The sequence below is a fragment of the Ostrinia furnacalis genome, unplaced genomic scaffold (assembly GCF_004193835.3).
Source record: "Ostrinia furnacalis isolate ACB-3 unplaced genomic scaffold, ASM419383v2 OfSCF3116, whole genome shotgun sequence".
In the NCBI taxonomy this organism is placed as follows: Eukaryota; Metazoa; Arthropoda; class Insecta; order Lepidoptera; family Crambidae; genus Ostrinia; species Ostrinia furnacalis.
Genome location: NW_021133355.1, coordinates 413,725 through 436,238, shown reverse-complemented (window position 1 = coordinate 436,238; position 22,514 = coordinate 413,725). Strand labels below are relative to the sequence as shown.

The 22,514-nt window shown below is 36.8% G+C and overlaps 1 protein-coding gene across 3 annotated transcripts; it reads left to right on the top strand.

Moving 5' to 3' along the window:
• The first annotated feature begins 520 nt into the window (after positions 1–520).
• Positions 521–22,504, top strand: LOC114357277 (protein scarlet). Of its 3 annotated transcripts, none has more exons than XM_028310809.1 (12): positions 521–755; positions 3,889–4,118; positions 6,226–6,274; positions 9,043–9,226; positions 11,199–11,351; positions 11,933–12,171; positions 17,056–17,266; positions 17,502–17,530; positions 17,616–17,721; positions 18,193–18,423; positions 20,071–20,206; positions 20,695–21,219. In XM_028310809.1, the coding sequence occupies exons 2-12, from the start codon at positions 3,911–3,913 to the stop codon at positions 21,081–21,083; spliced, it is 1,935 nt and encodes a 644-aa protein (XP_028166610.1). In that variant the 5' UTR covers positions 521–755; positions 3,889–3,910; the 3' UTR covers positions 21,084–21,219. The 3 variants fall into 3 exon arrangements, with proteins under 3 accessions (XP_028166610.1, XP_028166609.1, XP_028166608.1); XM_028310808.1 differs by lacking the exons at positions 9,043–9,226; positions 11,199–11,351; positions 11,933–12,171; positions 20,695–21,219 and adding exons at positions 12,943–13,126; positions 14,579–14,731; positions 15,393–15,631; positions 22,044–22,504 and having other exon boundaries at positions 523–755; XM_028310807.1 differs by lacking the exons at positions 9,043–9,226; positions 11,199–11,351; positions 11,933–12,171 and adding exons at positions 12,943–13,126; positions 14,579–14,731; positions 15,393–15,631 and having other exon boundaries at positions 525–755.
• The last annotated feature ends 10 nt before the right edge of the window (positions 22,505–22,514 follow it).

Here is a 22,514-nt window from a genome sequence, read left to right as displayed (position 1 = left end):
AAAGAATTCCTTAAAACATTTTCAGTCAGACCCAGTACCCAGTCAGAACTCTGGATGAAATCATAAAGTGAAAAACTGAAAAATCTCTTTCAGCTCTTCTAAAGCTATTCTTATAAAATGTTAAATGTCATAAAAAACATACATTTATAATACGACTAGCTGACCACCCGGCGAACTTCGTACCGCCTTAGCGTAGAGATTTTCTTTATATTTTTTCCGTAAAAACCTTGTACAGAGTATTAGAAAACTACAAAAAAAAATCAGCCAAATCGGACAAGCCGTTTTCATGTTATGTCGTGACAACGGAAAACGGGTTTCATTTTTATATATATAGATTATTATTCGAAAGTTGTTAAATCCTGAAGTTTTCCAACATAAACTGTCCCTGAATTTCAGTATCTCTACAATTGTTTGCCAAGCACTATGAAAGAATGCAAAAAACCTAATTAATCTACTTGACACTCGTTATTGCATCCCAATTGCACTAGTTGCAATGCTGTCGACCCGCCTAGTTGGTATCACGCCCAATCAAGACAATCGAGTCTGCCGTAGCGTAGGCAGTCGTAAGAACGCGCGCTCGGGCGCTTGACGTTTCTAGCTTAATAAATAGGCTAATTTATAATCCGACGAACTTTATACTACGTCAGTGTGGCTGTTACATGTTTTTGGTGCAAGTGTGCGTGTAACCTTATACTCGGATGCGGATCTATTTCCTACATGTTGTGAAATAGTTTTCTTCTAACTGTCACAGGCTGGTGAGTTCGGTACTTCGGTCCCTTTACTAGACATTGTAACTAGATTGTTACCCGACTAGTAAAAGGGAAAGTCATGTTTCGAAGGGTGTTTTTGATGTATTAAAATTTTATATTTTAAGTTTTAGCTCAAATAACTTAAATCTTCCTTTGGATCTGGTCCCCCTTTAAAGGTACAATGGTCAAAACCCGCACAACCTTATAATTTTCAGGAATTTATCTAACTTATTGGTATTTTATATATCAAAGGCGTTTCTAATAGTTAGAAAATTTAAGGGAAGTGTGTAGTTAATTCAGATTATTTCATTTTTAATCACGACACCACATCTTTATCTTGACGGCGCAGCATCATAATATTTGATTAAGTTTTTCTAACACACAACCTATACAAATACCCACTTTTAACAATGTGTTTTCATCGTACAAGATGCTTTCAATATTGTATCTTTAACATTCACCTATGTTACTAAGTTTAAAGTTACTTAGGCCTTCCACAACAAAACATTTATTTAATGACGTGTCTGACAACTGTATTATAATGAACCTGTTAAAGTACCTACTGCTTGATATTGTTAAGGTTTGTTTTGTTAGCTAGCCATACAAAAAATCATGTACTTATACTAGCTTGAACTTGAATTGACTACTTAATATGCTCGGACGACCAGCCAAAAACCGTGCAGGTGACCGCATAACTATTTCGAAGCTAATAAAGCTCATTATGGTTGAAATATCCTAAAAATAAGTTTAATTAGCACAGCAATAGATGGATCAAACTAAATTAACCATACTTGGCAGAGTCAGCGCTATGCGAAACCCGACCCCGAGCGGTCGTGGGGGAAAGCGGGGCCTCCACCACAAGGGGCATTTGTCGTCGAGTACTTTACGATGATGCTACTTTGGATTAGTGATTTTAGGCTTTTATAAAAGGGCGATTACGCACGCACTTTTCTAATTGTATTGAGGATTTCTAAAATCAGGCAGTGGGCGGGGCACGTAGCTCGCAGAAAAGTTCTCGAGTGGCAACCACGGTGATCTGACATTCTGGTGAATGTCGCGGGAGGTGCCTGGATGCGGGTGGCGCAGGACCGGCCGTTTTAGAAATCCTTGGCTTGAAAGGTATCCTCTGCATCCGATTTGAACCTGCGAAAACGATTCAAAAATAACGATTCAAAAATAATACTGGTTACTCCAGACCGCTATAATCGGATTCAGGAATAGAAATAGGTACCTACATTTATTACTTTACTCATCAACACTTCTGATCCAAATGAGACATTTTCAGCATTAGCAGGCCCTCGCACGAAAAATATGAAAACTGTGTTGGAATATAAAATAACCACGGTTAGTGCAGTTGATGTTCCTGATTCGTTTTCTAATGGTTAGAGCCGGCTTTCTTTTTTTTTAGTCTCAAAACACCTAAGCGTTAAATCAAAAACCCTTAATTCCTCTCACTTCAGAAAAGCAAAATTTATTGTATGTTTAGATTTTTATTAACAAGACAAAGTAGAGACGATGGTTATTTATTATGACAATTGCTGATGCTGGCATCTATGAACCCATATGCTCTTAAATTCAAGGTAGGTACCAGGGGTAAGATTCAAATTGACAATAAATAGTAAGCCATTACTAATAATAAGTAATTAATTCCCTGATTCCCTGATTAAACATAAGTTTATAATTTTGCATCGATCCCATTGCCTGACCTGAAATATCGTTATTTCAGAATTTTCAGACAATTTCAGAATATTTCATGCAGTCAATGCACAGACCACTCTTGACATTTTTAGCTTGGGAAAATAAGTTAGTCAGGTAGTAAATAGCTTAATGTAAATATCATACCCGGTCTATAAATAGGTACGAGTCTTAAAATAAAACGTTATCAGAATGACATTTCATTACCAAATTAAATGTTAAGATAATTTTGATCAAACGTATAAATAAATAAAATTATTAGTAGGAATTTCCTGCGTTTTATGTAAAGCTTTTAAATAATTTTATCCTTATACATTAACGACATCAGTAAGTAAATAGGAAAATTTTAGCTTTCATTTTACTTCTCATAATTTGAAATAACCAGAACATTATTACATTTTACCTCAATATCAAATTAATATTAAACAAACAGAACTCATTGTTTGTAGACACTCCGTCTGCTGTTGAAATTCCTTCATTCTTCATATTTGCTTGTCCCCAAAAACGATCACAATCGTAGACAAATACTAATGCATGTCAGCACATCAAGGTAAACGCCATGAGTGATCTTATTTAGAAGCAATAGGGGCGAATTCGCAACAAAAATTTAAAGCCAACTCACGCGCAGCTTCGTAATGGATTCTTAGAGACGTGTGAATGACAGCTAATATAGCTACCCACAAAATGATGGCAGCAATTGAACCAATTGATAGCATTCAGAGTGGTTTTACCAACCGGAAGAAGTCACTAGGTGCCCTGCAGTTATAAGAGTCGGTGGACCTTCCATCAGATGTTGAAATCTTATCTCTAAAAGTATTAATGGCATCTTAGTCTTATTTACATTACCAGCTTAAGTATTTGAAATATTTATATGAAGTCCCAATGGATAGATTCTTGCCCAAAGTCAATTTGGCGTAGGTAATATCCTTTGGACACATTATTTTAATAACGAAAGTAACTATCGCGAGGACATGGATAAGAGTCGGTGGACCTTCCATCAGATGTTGAAATCTTATCTCTAAAAGCATTAATGGCATCTTAGTCTTATTTACATTACCAGCTTAAGTATTTGAAATATTGTTATGGAGGCCCAATGGATACATTCTTTCCCAAATTTAATTTTAGTAACATCGTTTTGATACGTCATTATTTAAATAACGAAAGTAACTATCGCAAGGACATGGTTAAAACACATTCAAAAGTACCTAACTACACAGGTATCACAAGATAAAATATCAATTAAGAAGACAAAGTGACATAAACAACCTGTCACAATCGCGATACCAAGACAGCGGATATTTAGACTCGAAGTGGTGTGGTAGGGCAAAGCTATTAAATTAACTATCCTTTCTGCTTGGAAATGGACCTTCATTTCTAAATGCACTGAACAGGCTTTCAAATTAATAAAGAATTTGAATTAAAAACTTTCTTCTTTTGTCCACAGTACCAAATGACGTAGCCCCAAAATGAAGGATTTTGGTCTGAAGCTGCCAACGCGCAACGTCCTCACGGGGGCGATTGTGAACTGGGAGGATGACGAGATCGGGGGCATGGGGGACAACCCTGAGAACCTCACACTGGCCTGGAAGGACCTCTCAGTGTATAGGAAGAGGAAACATCAGACCAGCATATGGAGATCGCCCACGTATGAAGAGGTGAAGGTGTTGCATGGAGGCAAGTATGACATCATAGTGAATAGTGTTTAAAGATAGTTACGACTAGCTCCTGAGTCGTAGATGTGTGAATTACAGAAAGAAGTTCAACTCTAAATTCAATTTCAAGCCTGAATTGAGGGCTTTTAATTGGTAGAAATAAATATTTAAAAAAAACCACATGAAATCTAAGACAGAGTGAACCGAGTTTTAAGTTAGGGAATTAGGATTATTTTCACCGGTTCATGACCGTTCATGGTGAAGTTACAGGAACAAGTTCTGAAACAAATTAATTGACATTCACCATTTACCTAATGCTATACAAACATAACCATCCTTTTGGCGCAGTCGGGTAAAAACTATAGTTTTGCTTTTTGCAGTAGTAACAAAAAGAACCTTTAACTACAAAATAAATATCATTTGACTGGTGTTGACTACCCGATTGCATAAAAAAGAATGCTATTCAATATTCGCGTATTTATTGTAAATCGATCCAAGTCATGCAATAACCATAAGGATATCAGTATATCTTGATCTGACAAATGATTTTGGTCAATAATTGATTTGTATCAAGTTTCAATTCATGATGTGATTAACAGCGTGTTTGACAAGCAATCAGCAACTCGAGATGATTATAAAGCGACATATCTACATAAATAAATTCGATAATGTTATGTGTTTTAGATGGGAACTAAATCTTATGTATCTACTATGCTAAAGATCAAAATAGAGAGAGAGAGAGCTGTTTTACAGGCATTTTTAGGGTTCCTTAGTCCTGACAAGGAACCCTTAAAGTTTCGATTTGTCTGACTGTCCGAGGTTTTGCTTGGAAACTATTGGTACTAGAGAGCTGTAATTTTGTGGAGGTATGTATATTAATCACGCTGACAGAACGGTAGCTTCCTCTACATGTAAAGTGGGGATGAAATTTTTTTTTCATCTTCTACCCCATCGAGTGGGGTATCGTTGGATAGGTCTTTTAAAATGGCTTAGGGGTTTCAATATTAAAAGTGACTTTAGATGAAGTAATTGCTTGCTTCTAAAATATATTGTGTTAACGACGGACAACTACGGAACCCTTCACTGCGCGTGACAGGACACGCACTTGGCCAATTTGAAGGTGAAAATGATTTTTTGAAGGTGGTAATGTCTTTCTCTGATTGACCGAAATTCACGAAAACGTTACGAAGCCTAAAATCATATTTAAAGCAACTTCTTGTTATAACTAGCTATTTGAAGCCGTTGATAATAAAATACACATTACTCGATTCATCTAATGCGTTTATAAACGCAGATGTTTCATATTTGATTTGAGGAATGTATTAAATTTAACTTAATTATACCCAAAGTCATTCACAATGCCAAAGGGCTATGTCACAACTCGCTCACGGCGTTCCAGTTAACTTTAACTGGTTTCCGACTAGTTTTGAACTTTTGAGGTTTGATGCGTTGGTTTTTTCCTTAGATTGGTAATTATGTATCTGGCGAGAAATGTTGTAATTAAGAGTTTAAATTAGAAAGTTAAGTATTAGGAGATCCTTTAAAATCGAATTGCTATGCATTTTTGTATTGAACAGTGCTAAACTGTACTAAAAAGTATTTCCTACATTATAGTTAATTAAATATTTATAAATTAGATGCTATCTTGAACATTAAGCTATAGGCCTGGGTTGCACGCCGCAATAAGCGTTTATCGCGCCATTTTATCGGTTTTACGCGATAAGCCCATACGTTTGTCGTCTAAAATCATCGATAAGTTCATATCACGCCCCGCATCCTAGCCCGGCTGGAAGACCGAGTCTGGACTCAGGCTTCCTTGCCTATATTCGGCATGAGGGCCTGGGAATAAGACAAAATTAAATATCTAATGTCGAGCTTCCAGCTTATTTGACATATTGCCATAAAACTTTTGATCTTATCAACAAAATTTCTCAGTAAATAAGGAGTAATATTAGTTATGATTTTCTGTGCGTATCTGTGATTATTTTCAGGGATAGCCTACTTATAAATTATTTTGATTCCTTTTGTAAAACACAAAATACCTATCTTTGTTCTTTTATAAGCTAAAACATTTTCAATAGACCAAATTTTGTCACGTTTTCCACTTTTAATTCGTTTTTTTGTTCCAGTGAGCGGTATTGTGTCGTCCGGCAACTTGGTAGCTCTCATGGGTTCAAGGTAACAATGATTTCTATTTCTGACTAAATACCTACTTTACTAAGAAATCCGATGTAGCTGTCAAATATATCGCCAGTTATCTTAATGTCTGATCATGTATACGAGTAAAACTATTAGCCATGACTACGAAAATTAAAACCTAATTCTTATTTATTTGTATCAATTTTTTTCTGCGAATGCTTCTGAGCGGGCTAACTTTAAATATTTAATTAAATATTTTTTGAACTACCATTTTTTGTACTTTTGGCCTACATTTTTTTAAAATATTTTTGAAGTCTTGCAAACAGAAAAAAATACAATAATTCAATCCAACATATTGTTTCAGTATAACGAATTAAATCGGATATTAATAATATACCTTTTTATAATATTAGTCGAAGAAAAATAGCCCTAGATAATAAGTCCGGTTTGTTTGTTAACTGAACATTATGCTGATTCAGACTAACTCAGGAAACCATCAATCTTCGTTAGATTGATCCGTGGTCCACTTTTTAATTATTATTTTATGGAAATCTTGTAAAAATGGTCTGGAACATAACTAATTAATAGCCTACTAATTAAGTTTATCTATTTTTAAACAATCGACACTAAAATCTAAATATCACCGGAAATTGAAAAACACCTAATTTTTCACCTATGATTTCGACATTTAAAATCCATATCTTTTCCATGTTTGTATTGGGTTCCCAATGTGGCACTCAACAGCATAACTCGGTATTAACTGAGAATCACCACCCACAAGGTGGACCGACGACATAAAGGTAGCAGGTAGGCGCTGGACGCAGGCCGCTACCAACCGGCCAACATGGAAAGCATTGGGGGAGGCCTATGATCAGCAGTGGACGTCCTATGGCTGAGATGATGATGATGATGATGATGAACTGAGAATCAGAATTTCTACTGACTTTGCAAGTTTGGTTTCGTGCGCGCGAACTGGCTGTGACAAGAAAATCCACGGGCAAAAGCTAGTTTAAAGTATACAAATGTTTTAAATAAGTTTACATGAGTAGGTATACTATTATTTATTCAAGAGATTAAGTTGCACTTAATTTGTTTTACGACGTGTAATATAGATAACGATGCTTAAATTTCAGCGCTCTATCTTTTGAGTTATGTATTTCCTGAATATCAATAATATAATATCGGGTTACATACTGGTTGATTTAAATAACCAATAAATTATTATGTTATCAACCCAGCTAAAATAAAGATAACTATTAAATTAATTAAAATCCTATTTGTTTAACAAATGTTTTACATCAATTCTATTTTCGCTGGTTTTTATCATTTTTATGTCTTTTTCCCATTACTGCTATCTGAGGATTTTGATTTATTGTTATATTTCTGTAGAATTCAGTGAAACACTAAACTGGTTGACAAATTTTAAGGTGGACAGATGCGAAGAATATAGAATTAAAATAACAGATTTAATACAAAAACTAGCTGAGACTGAACCGATTTTCAAAGTCGAGTTTTTCGAACATCATCCAAAATAAGTACATAATTGCTGAGTCATCAAATAAAAAATATTCTAAAAACAATTTAACTAATTGCTATATTTTTTTAATCCAATTTGGTATGATTCTGAAAATCCTGAAAAAAATACCAGAGGTTTGTGGCAGTGAGGCAAGATTGTTAGTTTTGAGCCAAAGCTCAACAAAAAAAAAATCAATGGGTAAAGCTCAACAACCTACTAAAGAAATCCTAATATAATTGAGGAAAATCATTGAATGATAGGTTAATGTAGTACTTAGTTACTGAACTGTACCTACTATAACTTATGCCCACTACTTTTATAATGGGCGTGTACGACTCTACTCGTAAACGCCTCTATAGATAACACTTTATTATGTTGCAATTCAAATGAATCGTAAACGTATGAAATTACATTTGGAGCTCATTTAAATGCTGATATAAAAAATATGTAAATTCAACAATATGGTTATCTAAATTCCTATTAATTTACAAAAGTAACACTCCCACGTTTTAGATGAAATACATTTTAATTTTATAAACTTTTAACTAAAATAGTAGCTATTTCCCGCGACTCTACCTGCTTAGATTTGGAAATAGTCTTACGAAGATTTGATCGCACGATCAAAAATAGTCGTTAAATCTTAGTTATTCATGATTTTGTACTCGTATGTCCTACCATTGACACTATTTGGCACATAGGAGCAATATTCTATACAACTTGGAGTACGTACCTACTTTATTTTGTTTTCAAAGTTGTCTGTTTGTAAAATAAGTTTAATTATTGTGAACTTTTTGCAGAATTTTATTACGCTTTAAAACTTATTTACACAAAAACTAATTAGTTATCTCTTACTTACCGTTATAAGCAGCGTTCGCAACAATCTGATCCGCTCAACCGTTTTTACGTTGATTTTCGTCACAAAGGTAGTTCTGACGCCAATAAGATTTATTTTACCAAAATAAAGTAAAATCCATGTCTATCATCCTGACCACCTTGAACAATTCTGTGAATGATAATCGGGAATTTGGCCGTCACTGCCTTAGCATTAGGATCTGAGGCATCTAATACGAGTAGGTAATGTTCGATGTTAAGTCCAATAAAAAACATTTGTGCCTTCTGGCCATAACAAGTCACCGCGCGACAAATGTGTCACGACGGGCTTCCTCATGTTGAGCAGATATTAGGTCGTAACTTACTTTGCTAGCTTCTAATAATCTATGTTAAAGTCCAATAAAATATTTGTCTAGTGATGCCTTTGTAACTTTAAGTCTAAGAAAATGTCTCTGTCCAGTGGTGCCGGAAAGACGACTCTTCTGGCTGCCATAAGCCGCCGCGACAAAAGCGCCATGACGGGTTACCTCATGCTGAACGGACGCCTGGCCGGGGCGGATCTGATCGCCAGGATCTCTGGCTTCTTGCCGCAAGAGGATCTCGCGATTGAGGACTTGACAGTAGCGGAACACATGGTATTCATGGTGAGTAAAAAAGCCCTATCAAGGTAAGAGCTGGGAAGACGAAGTTGCCAAGGACTTACGCTATCTCCACGTCGATTATCTACTGATGCAAAGCCGGACCGTGAATTTAGGGGGTGCTGGGCTAATACTACTTAGGGACCCACCTAGTTACTCAAAGTATAGAAAAAATGAGATAGTAAAATATTTGTCTTGACTTAGGTAGAATAGGGATGTTTCCTGGGTCAAAAAGCAAGAGTTTTAATTAGTCCGTCAGTTAACTTATCAAAAAATACTCTACACGTATTTTTCACTTTTTCAAACTAATGAAAATTTAAAGAGATAAAGCGCGCCAAAGTTCATAAGAAGAGGCCCGTGACGTCAATGCTTGCATAAAAGTGCCGCACGTTGTGACGTCGTGCGGAACTTCAACGCACCATAACTATGTAATTATTTGTTAGATTGACAAATTAAAATATATGTGTCCAATATTTTTTTATATTAAACATGACGGACTTTTAGGAAACTAGCCTATTGAATCCTCTGGTTGAAGCCCAAAAAGCTGTATGTATGATGATCCGGCCCTGTCTGGTGGAAGGTTGCGCAGAACAGACCGGGGTGGAGATTCTTATTTTCAGAGCCCAAGACTCGCCCAGAGTCCACTAAAGCGGAGCGGAGAAGAGTCGGGCCTCCAACATTTTCTATAGAATTTGACAGCGGCGGCGCCGCGGTGCGAAGCGGAGAAGAGAAGTAGAAATAATGAAATCTGATTGGTTATTCACTTCTCCGCTCTGCTCCGCATTGGTGGAAACTGGGACTCATTTTGGGTCGCTGCATCGGCTCAGTTAGTTTTTTCTTCTTATAATCTAGCTTTTTATTATTTGTGACGCAAGACGAGGTCAGACTCAGAATTGACTAAAGATGTTAATTTGATATAAAACACTTTATCATTGTTTAATTTATTGCCATAGGTACTACAAGTTTTTCAACGTTTTTTTTTCTAAGAAAAGTTACAAACAAAATGTTTTTCTGTTATGAAAAATTAACCTACTTTGCATAGTAGTTTATCAAAGTAGTGAGCGTTTACCAAAGATTTAGTGTGAAAAAAATCCAAAACTGAGTATGAATGTCATCAAACTAGTTCCAAAATACAATAAGTTCAAGGTTCTTCTAAATATTTTGACTTCTGCTTAAGAATTTGAAATTAACTTTTATAAATTACCTAAACGATTTCGGTCTTCTTGTTAATATGCTACCTAAACCACTTCAATTCGTTCCCACAAGTGGACTTACCAAGTCGGTTCCATAATTACTTTTAAAATAAGTACCTACCTAGATACCAAAACCAGGTGACATTCCACGAGATTACTTTATGTAAATTATTCAACATTATTCCGCCTTGCACAGAATTATGTAAATCACTACACAGAGGCATCAAATTTATTAAATTCATCGCCCAATTTATTGTCACTGTAATATTTTACAAACATTTTGTTATTTACGACATAATTACGTTATTGTTAAGCTTTTTATGGCTGGATTAAAGGTGTAAAGTGTTGGATGAGCTACTAAATTATTTTAACATCAATAAATAATGTTCTGAACTTCATCGAGGTACTTTTATGGAGGATTTGTGTCAGAAAAGGTGTAATTGATTAGTTAGTCCCTACTTTCCTACTATAATGATGCGAAAGTAACTCTGTCTAGCTAGTATAGGTAGCAGGAAGGCGCTGAACGCACGCCGCTACCAACCGGGCAACATGGAAAGCATTGGGGGAGGCCTATGTTCAGCAGTGGACGTCTTATGGCTGAGATGATGACGATGATGATGAACTCTGTCTGTCTTTCTGTCACGCTTTCACGCCTAAACCACTGAACCAATTTTTATTTTATTTTTAGCGATAGTACATAGTATAGTTTTTATCTTGGTTCCCGGGACGCGCGCGATAAAGTTCCAAGAGAATCCGATGAAATCTAATCAAATCTTCTACTCCAGGCCAGACTGATGATGGACAAGCGCTCAACAAAGATCATCCGCGCCAAGAGAGTGCAGCAACTGCTAGGAGAGCTTGGGGTGGCCAACTGCACCAGGACGAAGCTGAAGGCTCTGTCTGGAGGCGAGAGGAAGAGGGTCGCTTTGGCTGTCCAGGTAAGATCACTTCTACCGATAGAGTGATGACTCTTTGTTGAACACTAAAGTAAGCAGATATTACATTTGGAGAATCCAGATAATTTATAACGAAATGCATCATCTTAAAAAGTGTCGACGTAGCTTTAGCTTTTTAAAAGATGAATATATTCTCTCAATTTTAAAGATGGGGTCTGTCTCACCATTACACTAGCTGATAAAGCCTTTTTGACAATTTTTGGTCAGGCTGTCAAAAAATCTACAACACTTGGTTTCACAGGCCTCTTACATAGATGTCTACTACTTAAAGTTCCCAGTATTCAACAAACTTTATAGCATCTTAATGCTTGATTAACATCTCAAAATTTAGCAGGAACCGGTAAAGCAGGCCTTAAAAGCCTCATTATTATTGTTACTTCTTAAATCTTATGATTAAGTTACAAAATATTACTCGTACTTACTATAATTTACGTTACAAAAACTCAAAGGGAATTTTAGAAGTTACTATCAATAAGCCTTTACTATCAATATCACTGCGACCGGTATCGATCTATTGTGTATCATCGAGCCTTACTTCATCAACAATACTTTGCATCCATTAGCTCCTCAACGACCCCCCAATCCTGTTCTGCGACGAGCCCACAACTGGACTGGACAGCTGGGCAGCCAGTGCGGTCGTCTCGCGTCTCCGCAAGCTAGCCATAGGCGGGAAGCTGGTCATCTGCTCCGTCCACCAGCCGGCTTCGGGCGTCTTCGAGCTGTTCCACCAGGTGGTCTTGCTGGCCAATGGAAGAATGGCCTTCCATGGGACGATCGAGCAAGCTGACATTTTCTTTACGTCGTAAGTAGACTTTATTATAGCTAGAGTGGTTTTTATTAAGGACTTGCCATTTGCCTCTGGTAAGTCTTTGTAGTGGAAGCGAAANAGTAACATCTGCCGATCTATGTTTTTCTTAAAATAAATGGGTAAAATGTTTTGGCTAACATGGCATCCCTAAATTCACTCACACAATAGACAAACGCCAAAATTTTGCGTCACAGTTTTGTTGTAGCGCGAGTTCCGTCCGCCTTTTTTTATAGGTCCATGATTAAGATTTATTTTACCAAAATAAAGTAAAATCCATGTCTATCATCCTGTCCACCTGTGAACGAATTCTGGAATTTTGGCCGTCACTGCATTATCATTAGAAACTGAGGCATCTAATAATGTTCGATGTTAAGTCCAATAAAAACATTAGTCCCGTGCCTTCTGGCCATAACAAACAAGTCACCGCGCGAGTCCGCGCGACAAATGTGTCACGACTACGAGCTACCTCATGTTGAGCAGACATTAGGTCGTAACTTACTTTGCTAGCTTCTAATTATCTATGTTAAGTCCGATAAAACATTTGTCTAGTGATGCCTTTGTAACTTTAAGTTCAAGAAAATGTGTCTAGTGGTGCCGGAAAAACGACTCTTCTGGCCGCCATAAGTCGCCGCGACAAAAGCGCCATGACGGGCTACCTCATGCTGAACGGATACCTGGCCGGGGCTGACCTCATCATTATCTCATCTTTATAATATAAAACCCAATTTATAATATTTGAAACTTTAATGAAACGTCTTTGTCCAGTGGTGCCGGAAAGACGACTCTTCTGGCTGCCATCAGCCGCCGCGACAAAAGCGCCATGACGGGCTACCTCATGCTGAACGGACGCCTGGCCGGAGCGGACCTGATCGCCAGGATCTCCGGCTTCTTGCCGCAAGAGGACCTCGCGATTGAGGACTTGACAGTAGCGGAACACATGGTATTCATGGTGAGTAAAAAGCCCTTCCAAGGTAACAGTTGCCATGGACCTGCGTGATCTCCACGTCGATTACCTAATGGTGGAAGGTTGCGCAGAACAGACCGGACCGCAAGACTCGGCTGGTTTCTACTAAAGCGGAGCGAAGAGAGCGCGGCGCGGAGCGGAACCGTGCGGAGAAGTAGTAGTAATGAAATATGATTGGTTATTCAAAACACTTTCCGCTCCGCTGCGCTTTGGTGGAAACCGGGACTCATTTCGGGTAGCTGCATCAGCTCAGTTATTAGTTAGTAAAGATAAGGAAGGACCCTTATTATTATCTACTTTTTCTTCTTTTAATCTAGGTTTTTTATTTTTATGTGACTATTAACTTCCACATAATCAAGGTCAGAATTCAGTAAAGATGTTAATTTGATGTAAAACACTTTATCATTATTTGATTCATCGCCATACTACAAGTTTTTCAACGTTTTTTTCCTAAGAAGAGTTACAAGCAAAATATTTTTTGTATTGAAGAAAAATTACCTTACTTTACATAATAGGTAGTTTAACAAAGTAGTGTAGGTGAAAAAAGTCCAAAACTGACTATGAATGTCATCAAACTAGTTCCAAAATATAATAAGTTCAAGGTTCTTCTAAATATTTTGAGTTAATTAACTTTTATAAATTACCTAAACGATTTCTGTCTTCTTGTGAATATGCTGCCTAAACCACTTCAATTCGTTCCCACAAGTGGACTTACCAAGTCGGTTCCATAATTACTTTCAAAATAAGTACCTACCTAGATACCAAAACCAGGTGACATTCCACGAGATTACTTTATGTAAATTATTCTATACATTTTTCCGCATTACACAAAATTATGTAAATCACTACACAGAGGCATCAAAATCAAATTTATTAAATTCATCGCCCAATTCATTGTCACTGTAATATTTTACAAACATTTTGTTATTTACGACATAATTACGTTATTGTTAAGCTTTTTATGGCTGGATTAAAGCTGTAAAGTGTTGGATGCTACTAAATTATTTTAACATCAATAAATAATGTTCTGAACTTCATCGAGGTACTTTTATGGAGGATTTATGTCAGTAAAGGTTTCATTGATTAGTTAATCCCTACTATAAAAATGCGAAAGTAACTCTGTCTAGCTAGTAAAGGTAGCAGGAAGGCGCTGGACGCAGGCCGCTACCAACCGGGCAACATGGAAAGCATTGGGGGAGGCCTAGGCTATGTTTAGCAATAGACGTCTTATGACTGAGATGATGACGATGATGATGAACTCTGTCTGTCTTTCTGTCACGTTTTCACGCCTAAACCACTGAACCATTTTTATTTTATTTTTAGAGATAGTTTAAGTCCCGGAAAAGGACATAGGATAGTTTTTATCTCGGTTCCCGGGACGCGCGCGATAAAGTTCCAAGAGAATCCGATGAAATCTAATCAAACCTTCTACCCTAGGCCAGACTGATGATGGACAAGCGCTCAACGAAGATCATCCGCGCCAAGAGAGTGCAGCAACTGCTGGGAGAGCTTGGGGTGGCCAACTGCACCAGGACGAAGCTGAAGGCTCTGTCGGGAGGGGAAAGGAAGAGGGTCGCTTTGGCTGTACAGGTAAGAATACGTCTACTGATATTAGAGAGATGACTCTTTGTTGAACACTAAAGTAAGCAGATATTTGGAGAAGCAGAATTTAGGCGATCTTATCCAAATAATTGCTAACGAAATGCATCATAAAAGTGTCGTCATAGTTTTAGTTTATTAAAATTAAGAGATGGGGTCTGTTTCACCATAAAAGTTGACGATAAAGTATTTTTGGAACTATTAGGTAGTCAAATAAACTACCACGTTTGGTTTCACAGTCCCTAATATAGGTTTTTACTAGATAAAGTTTCCGGTATTCAGCTGACTTTATAGTATCATAATGTCAGTTAACTATCTCAAACTTTAACAGGAACCGGAAAAACAGGCCTTAAAAGCTTAATTATTGTTCTTACTTCTTAATTCTCATATGTAATTAACTTACAAAATGTTACTTACTATAATTTTGGCATGAAGCATCTTGTTACAAACACTCAATAGGGAATTTTAGAAGTTACTATCAATAAGCCTTTTTTGTTGAGCGGCTATTCTAGTTCTCATTATAATATCACTGTGACCAGTACCGATCTATTGTGTATCGCGGGTGAACATGGGCGACGGCATCTGAACAAAAAAAATCACATAAAAAAAGTCGTCAAGCCTTACTTCATCCACAATACTTTGCACCCATTAGCTCCTAAACGACCCCCCAATCCTGTTCTGCGACGAGCCCACAACTGGACTGGACAGCTGGGCAGCCAGTGCGGTCGTCTCGCGTCTCCGCAAGCTAGCCATAGGCGGGAAGCTGGTCATCTGCTCCGTCCACCAGCCGGCTTCGGGCGTCTTCGAGCTGTTCCACCAGGTGGTGTTGCTGGCCAATGGAAGAATGGCCTTCCATGGGACGATCGAGCAAGCTGATATTTTCTTTACGTCGTAAGTAGACTTTGTTATAGCTAGAGTGGTTTTTATTAAGGACTTGCCATTCTGCCTTGTAGTAGAAGCGAAAATTAATGACCTGATAATGATAATGATTTACAAGGTCCTTCAGCCTGTGTTTTTTGGACTTGATAAACATTCTCACTCCAAGGTGAAGAAAAACGAGTACAGAAAAAACCTACGTATGGAATTTCAATTGCTTAACAGTGACGTTGTTTTACTAACTTTAACGATAACCGGTGTTTTTATATGATTTTTGACGTTTAAAGTAAGATGGTGGTACCCAGCCTAAATAATCTAAACTACGTGTTAACAGTTTCGTAATAACAATTAGGTGATATTTGGTTTCATGTCCGGCCACCAACACTGGAATGGTGGCTAGAAGCCGTACAAAAGCTGCTTCCATTTGGGTCGGTGTGTCAAATACGGTTATGTCACATCACACTTCATCAGACTTTAATTTTGTTGAAAAATCCTTTTTATCCCGGAATCCAATAATATACTTACAGACGGACAATAAAACAATGGGAGTCTATTTATGAAACCTAAAAGCCTAATATAAATTAATTTTACTTTTTCTTAAATCTATCAATACGAGTTGTTAAAACGTCCTAAAATTTTCTATTTATGAACAAAGACATAAAAATACACACGCCTCTCACACATCATTCAAATAATTTGAATGGCCGTGCTCGATGCCACCATAAAATGATTTTTAACTTAAAGACGTTAAATGTATGGGCCATAAACGTAACTATCAAAGAAAACAGAATAATGACATAAGTATAAAGAAACCAAAGTAGACGAAAAGAGTCCACTCAACCTGCTATAGAATAAAAGCATAAAATTTGAAATTGCTTCAACAATTTTTTTGTTGTGATGGTACTCGTATCTGAATATGTATACTTCCTGCGTCAATAAGAGATGAAGCATGTATGAATGACCTTAATGAAGACTATGTAATGTCTTTAATACATAAGAAACTTCTACGCTTTTATCTTACGTGTGTTCAATACAAGTTTTGAATTTGATATAGGTAGTCAAACTCCGAGTGTTGGGTGTCGAAATAGGCTAATAAAACTGCATGTTGTAATGATTCACAGCTACACGTACTAATTGGGGCTTAATTTGTATTTTTTTCTCTGGAAACAACAAAAAACAAACGAACAAAAACTTTATGTGAGCTTTTGCCATAGCTTTTTCAGACCAAAAAATGTGTCATCCGAAAAATTGTGGACACTGAGGACTAAAGCTTTTTTATTTTTTAAAATATGTATTTATGTCAATGTGTTTTAAGATCCTGATTTTAAAGAAACCGTATATTATTAACATTTATCTGAAAGTGACGTTTTATTAAAAATGTTTCAAAAAAGGACATAATTTCATTGATCTTTAAATTTTATTGTTTCGCCTTCCAATAGACTAGGCTTCAAATGCCCAATGGGGTTCAACGCAGCGGAGTACTACGTGTCCCTCCTAGGGGTCCAGGTGGACAAAGAGATGGAGAGCCGTGAGAGGATCCGGAAGATCTGCGATGAGTACCAGCGCTCCGAGATAGCGGTGGACATTGAGAACAGAGTTGGGGACGTTAAAGATGAAACGGAGTACTTTGAAGGCACTGTCGATAATAAGGTTAGTACGAGTAAAGGGGAAGGCCTAGTTAATGTAACATTCGCTGTAGATTCGCTTAGATAAGCAAAGTGACTTTATCTAAATCGAAGACATCAACTAAATGATGATCTTCACATCGTAGGTAAGCAAATTACATTTCCAATTTAAAGTAGGTAACTACTTTAGTAGTGCAGTTAATGTCCTCATGTCCTCTTAATTTCTTGATATTGAAAAGATGAAAACTTTTTTGTTTCAGAATGATCTGTTCGAGAGATATCTAACTCTGTAAGTAATATTGATTGATACTATTTCATTGAAATTTTAAATAGACCTTTGTGAATGGGTTAATCATAAAAGTGTTTAATTGCAGAGTCAAAGTGAACTACTTCGTCCAATTTTACTGGCTGATGTGGAGGAATATACTCACGATAAAACACAATAGCAGTATATGGATAGCTGAATTTGTACTTCTAATGGTATGTACCGATTTCGTAGATGTTTTAAATCTGAAGTGGCTTAAAAATTTTGAGCAAACCAAAAGAGCTAAGATAAGAATTAAACCAATTAAGGTTTAGAGGAAAGATAGGAAGTTTCCGTGTGAAGCTCTCCGCTTCCACATAGGTACAACCTAATCATCACTTTCCATCAGGTCAGGCAGACCAAGAGCTTAGTCTATGTATACTCCTTGTGTGTAAAAAAAAACTGAAAAAGTATTATAACTAAAAAGTAAAATAAACATTTTAAGATCACGCACCCCTCTGATCTCTAACTCGCCACAAGTATTCTACTTTATGGCTAGAGACAGTTTAGAGACAAGTTATAAGTAGGCATTACCGAAGTACTAGTATTCATTCTGTGGTATTACTGGAGGTGGTATTAGTGGAGTGTGATCGATATAAAAATAGTGTACCATTTACCTCTATAACTTCTTTCTTTTTCTTCCCCAGTTCGTAGGCCTCATCATCTCCATCCCATACATGGGCCACTTCGACGAGCTCGACCAGCGCGACATCCAGAACGTCGAGGGTCTGCTGTACCTCACCATCACGGAGACCATCTTCCTCTTCATCTACGCCGTCTTCATCACGTTCCCCAGCGAAGTGCCCATCTTGCTGCGGGAGACAGCCAGTGGGCTGTATTCGCCGCTGCCGTATTATTTGTCGAAGATGATATTTTGGGTGAGTCAATTAAGTAATCAGTCTAATTAATTTAACTCTTACAAACAATTAATTTAAGGTTTTAACGCGATACGCGGTATAGGTATAGGTAATACTAAAATATTACTTGTACACTCGCGAGCAAAAATATGGAATCACCCTATTTATTCCGAGCGATCATAAGAACTAAATGACTGATAGAAGATCAATAAAAATGGTACCATTTTAAAGGAGATATTATAAACTTAAAATTGATACCATAGATACATACAATACATAATTATCATTCAGTTCTTAAGATCGCTTGGAGTGAGAAGAAAGGGGTGATTCCATACTTTTGCTCGTAAGTATATTTGCCTGACCTTTCGACCGGGTTGCACCGGCCGTGGTCACAGACTGACTGGAGCGTGAAGTAAGCGATGCGTATGGTGGGTAGAGTCATCAAATTCTACCCACGTTTCATATTCATATTTTGTGCTTCATTCCATATTAGTGCTCAAGTTTTTACCAATATTCTTAAAATTTTAAATGTAGAGCTAAGGATTATAAGAATCTTACGAACCTTTTCTTGTACATATTGTTTAAAAGTTTTCTTTGTTTGCAATTCTGTAAACTTTTAAATAAACTTTTTTTTAGTTTTCGTTAAAATGTCATGTCAGTTCTTTTAATGTTACATTAAGCATAAACTATGAACTTGAAAGTGCATCATTATTAATTAACCAATTTAATTACAAGACTCCAAAAAGTCGTAAGTTTAGACATAGACAAGCTGTCTACCGATAGATATGCGTATTTTGGTAAAACACGTAATTAATGGAATAATGGATAGTCATTAAATAAACCACTGATTTTCCTTCTTTAAAAAATGATAACATTAATGAAACTATTGTACCTACTCGTAATTACTTTCAAAAAAATTTGTGGTTTTGTGGTAGATAGAGTTTTCCTTGTTCACACTTACTATAAAAATAGGTAATAATTATTTTAATGATTTACCGCAATTTTAGTGGGATGTGATATTTCTTTAGTCATTGACCTAATTCGAAAGATAGTTTATTTTGATGATGTAATATTAGTAGCTCGTTACTCATTGTGGTCCAGTTTATAGTTGAACTCTTTCGATCGGGAAGTTTTGGGTTTGAATTCTCGCACAAATTGAAAAATGAACTTTGTGAATGTTCTCAGTAAGGTTGAATTAAACCAATTACGGGATTGTCCGTACTCCGTCAATCTAATTTCAGACTTACAAGCTTACACATAAGCTCATAATTTTTTGACCTTAGTTATTGCAACCGATTAAAGAAGAAGGCTATTAAATATAAAGAAGAACTATCAATATACAAATAATGTTTTTTAACAAAATCATACCATTTAGTAGCCAAAGCAAAAACGTTATGGTCACATTTTAAGAGTCGTATTCTAAAACACGCTTTAAAGTCATGATTCGAGCCAGTGGTAATTAATCTAAAATTAATATCACGTGACAAGGATGCAATTAATAAGTTTTTAACTAATAAATAGGCACCTGAGCATTATTAAAACTACGATGATGTATTGTATAGACGGCAACTCGAGCTAATTTTTGGAGAATCTTATAAATTTACTTCTAATAGAGATGTAATTTTGCTATAAATTTTTAATCTGATCAGCTATCGTATGTACTTGCAGATACCCCGGGCGGTGATCGAGCCGCTGCTTTTCGCGTCGCTGGTGTTCAGCGTGGCTGGTCTCCACGGCGGGTTCACCGGCTGGCTCGGCTTCAGCTTCGTCTGCATACTGTGCGCTAACTACGCCAACGCTTATGGTGAGTGCTTTGTTTTCTTCATTGGGAAATATACAGACAATAAGGACAAACCGTAAATGAGAATTATCATCTTCATGAGAAGAAAGGTGTCCATCGAGACATGTCAGATGATTTTGAAATCTGATGCCATCATAAAAACCCACGCAATGGACGAATCAATATTTATTTAAAGACTTATAATCTATTGTCACATACAATTTTTAGGAATTGATTGATTGATCTTAACTTTTGTAGTTAGATTAGTGGTTTGGATAGACCCTGCCATTAACTGCACCATAACACAAACCATAATCTTGCACATTATAGCCTACCCGTTTACTAATATTATTATAGTATTTGTACAAAATATCGTTACTTTCTTGCATAAATAATTAAGCAATCAAAGACAATTGATTATTGTGTCAACAGTCTCCTAATGATGAAGAAAATACATGAAACTGATAAAAAAATTACCCCACACTAATTGGCTCTCAATCTCAAAATTGCAGGCTCGTTCCTCTCAGCATCGTTCGACCGTATGGAGACAGCAGCCTTGTTCTCAGTTCCCTTCGAACTGATCGGCACAATGTTCTCCGGAATCTACCTGAATCTCGCCAGTGCCACCAAATACGTCTCTTGGATCAGATACTTCTCAGGGTTCTACTACGGAGTTGAATCCATCTCGATCCTCCAATGGAATTCCATTGAATCTATCAAATGCGTAAATGTACCAGGGATGCCTTGCATCAAAACTGGTCCAGAAGTTCTTGCGCGGTTTGGTTATAAGGATGAGAATTTCTGGAGGAACTGCACTGCACTCGCGACTATGTATTTTGTGGCTCACTTCATTGCGTTCACTATGGTCCTGAAGAGAAGTAGGGGGACGCCCGTATATTGATTTTATATTTTACTTGGTTTTGGTAGATGATACCAATTGTTACGGGTATGATTTTTTTTGTTAATAGCATCTACTATGTGCTGGTCGCTATTTAAAGTAAATTCAGTCTAAGATAAAATTTGTTTCGAAGATCTTAGAAAAAATATTCAAAAATTCTTAGGACCAGCTGTATTGAAGTTTATTTGTACAGAATTTATCCTCTCTATCTTTTTGAGTAACCGTGCAAATAAAGCTATAGTTATTTAAAATGGTGCTACGATCTGTTATTTTTTTTTGTAAAATATTGTCGCTTGTATTTTATTGATAAGATAGAAAGTGCCTTTAATGTACAATTCCTTTTGTATTTTAATACCTGTTTGTATTGAATAATAAAATTTGCAACCCTGCACTTCTGCTTATTCGCCCGAGCCCAAGCCCTTAACCCATACTTATTTTAGACAACCTGGACAATATCTAGATACTAAAGGTGAGTTAATAACAGTGACTACTTAATTAACAAAAGCCTGTAGTTTACATGTAAATAATACCTAAACAGTCTTTAGTATTTACCAAACACAAGTATAATGTCTTGCTGAAAAGACTATTTAACCCTTAACCAGGCTCTCGTATCCACAGAGCCCACATCAATTTGAACTTTAGGTTGTGAAAATACGGTTGAAAACTAATGACTTTTGAGGCCTGGCTAAGGGTTAACTTAAAACAATATACTGAAAGACTAGGCGCAGACCACCGATTTTTAGTTGGCCGATAGTTGTGCCCGATTAAATTGTATGAAGAATCGGCCAAATCGAATCAGTATAATGTGCGCACTTCCATACATGGCCCATACTGATCAACTGCCCGACTAAACTATCGGCCGACGAAAAATCAATGGTCTGCGCCTACACAAAAGATGATGAATAATTTACAACAAAATATCCCAATGATACAATAACTTCAAATTGTTTTCTTAACTTTCAGGTTCATTCCTCTCAGCAGTATTTGACAAGCTGGAGACAGCTGCCCTCATAGCGGTTCCCTTCGACCTGATAGGTATCATGTTCTCCGGTATCTACCTCAACTTAGCAAGCACCCCTGCCTACTTCTCTTGGCTGAAATTCATTTCTGGCTTCTACTATGGAGTCGAATCCATTTCCATCTTACAATGGGACTCTATAAGGACCATCCAGTGTGTGGGAATCCAGGATAGACCGTGCATCAGGAGCGGACCAGATGTACTGATACGGTTTGGGTTTAGTGAAGCCAACTTCTGGAGAAATTGTGGGTGTCTGATGACTATGTATTCGGTATTCCATCTAATTGCTTATTGGATGGTCATCAGAAGGAGTAAGGGGACTCCGGTGTATTGATAGATTTTAGTAGGATAGCGAGACTGTTAATAGTTATTTTAGAAATTATTCGTTATGACCCGATTATAAAAAGAAAGAGCTT